This window comes from Camelina sativa, unplaced genomic scaffold, assembly GCF_000633955.1.
Source record: "Camelina sativa cultivar DH55 unplaced genomic scaffold, Cs unpScaffold06096, whole genome shotgun sequence".
Classification (NCBI taxonomy): domain Eukaryota; kingdom Viridiplantae; phylum Streptophyta; class Magnoliopsida; order Brassicales; family Brassicaceae; genus Camelina; species Camelina sativa.
The window spans coordinates 1-523 of NW_010927176.1; the positions used below are offsets into that span (position 1 = coordinate 1).

General features: G+C 53.5%; 1 protein-coding gene across 1 annotated transcript; it reads left to right on the plus strand.

The window, feature by feature from the left end:
- Positions 1–63: 63 nt before the first annotated feature.
- Positions 64–510, plus strand: LOC104774847 (the record flags this gene model as incomplete). Its single annotated transcript, XM_010499267.2, has 2 exons — positions 64–301; positions 382–510. Coding segments are annotated over 2 exons (367 nt in total), but the record flags the coding sequence as incomplete, so codon positions are not given.
- Between the last annotated feature and the right edge of the window lie 13 nt (positions 511–523).

A 523-nucleotide genomic window follows, 5' to 3' on the forward strand; every position in this document is an offset into this window, starting at 1 on the left:
CGATCGCTCCCGGAAGAGATCATTACGTTCGAGTCCTCGGAGTGATGTTGGAGGTACTTCTAGGTGTCCTCACCATGCAGAAGATGGGCGCAGTGAGTTCGTCCCGCAGACGGAAGGCGGTCGTGAAGATGATCGCTCCTTCTCATTTCGCTACGACGTGAAGGACCAGGCGTTCGTTGGGAACTCGCGAGCTTGTGCAGACCTCGCCAGCAGGATTGACGGTGACTCTGTTCCGCTTCTTACCTCTCGCGAGTTGGCTTGTCAAGACTCGTATGAGCAAGCCGTTCGTCGACAATTTCAGGTTTGCATTTTTTGCTTCCCAGTTCGCCCCGATACGGATTTTACTTAGTCATAATCGAATTATTTTGCTTGGTGCTTTAGGCGATGAGCTGGATCAACCATCTCGCTGGCGACTGTGATGAAAAGGTGCGCGCCGCTAGGAAGGAGGCCTTGCTTGCTCAGGACGCGCGTGTTCAGGCTGAGCGATCAAGCAAAGAAAACGCAGCGATGGTCAAGGAGCTCA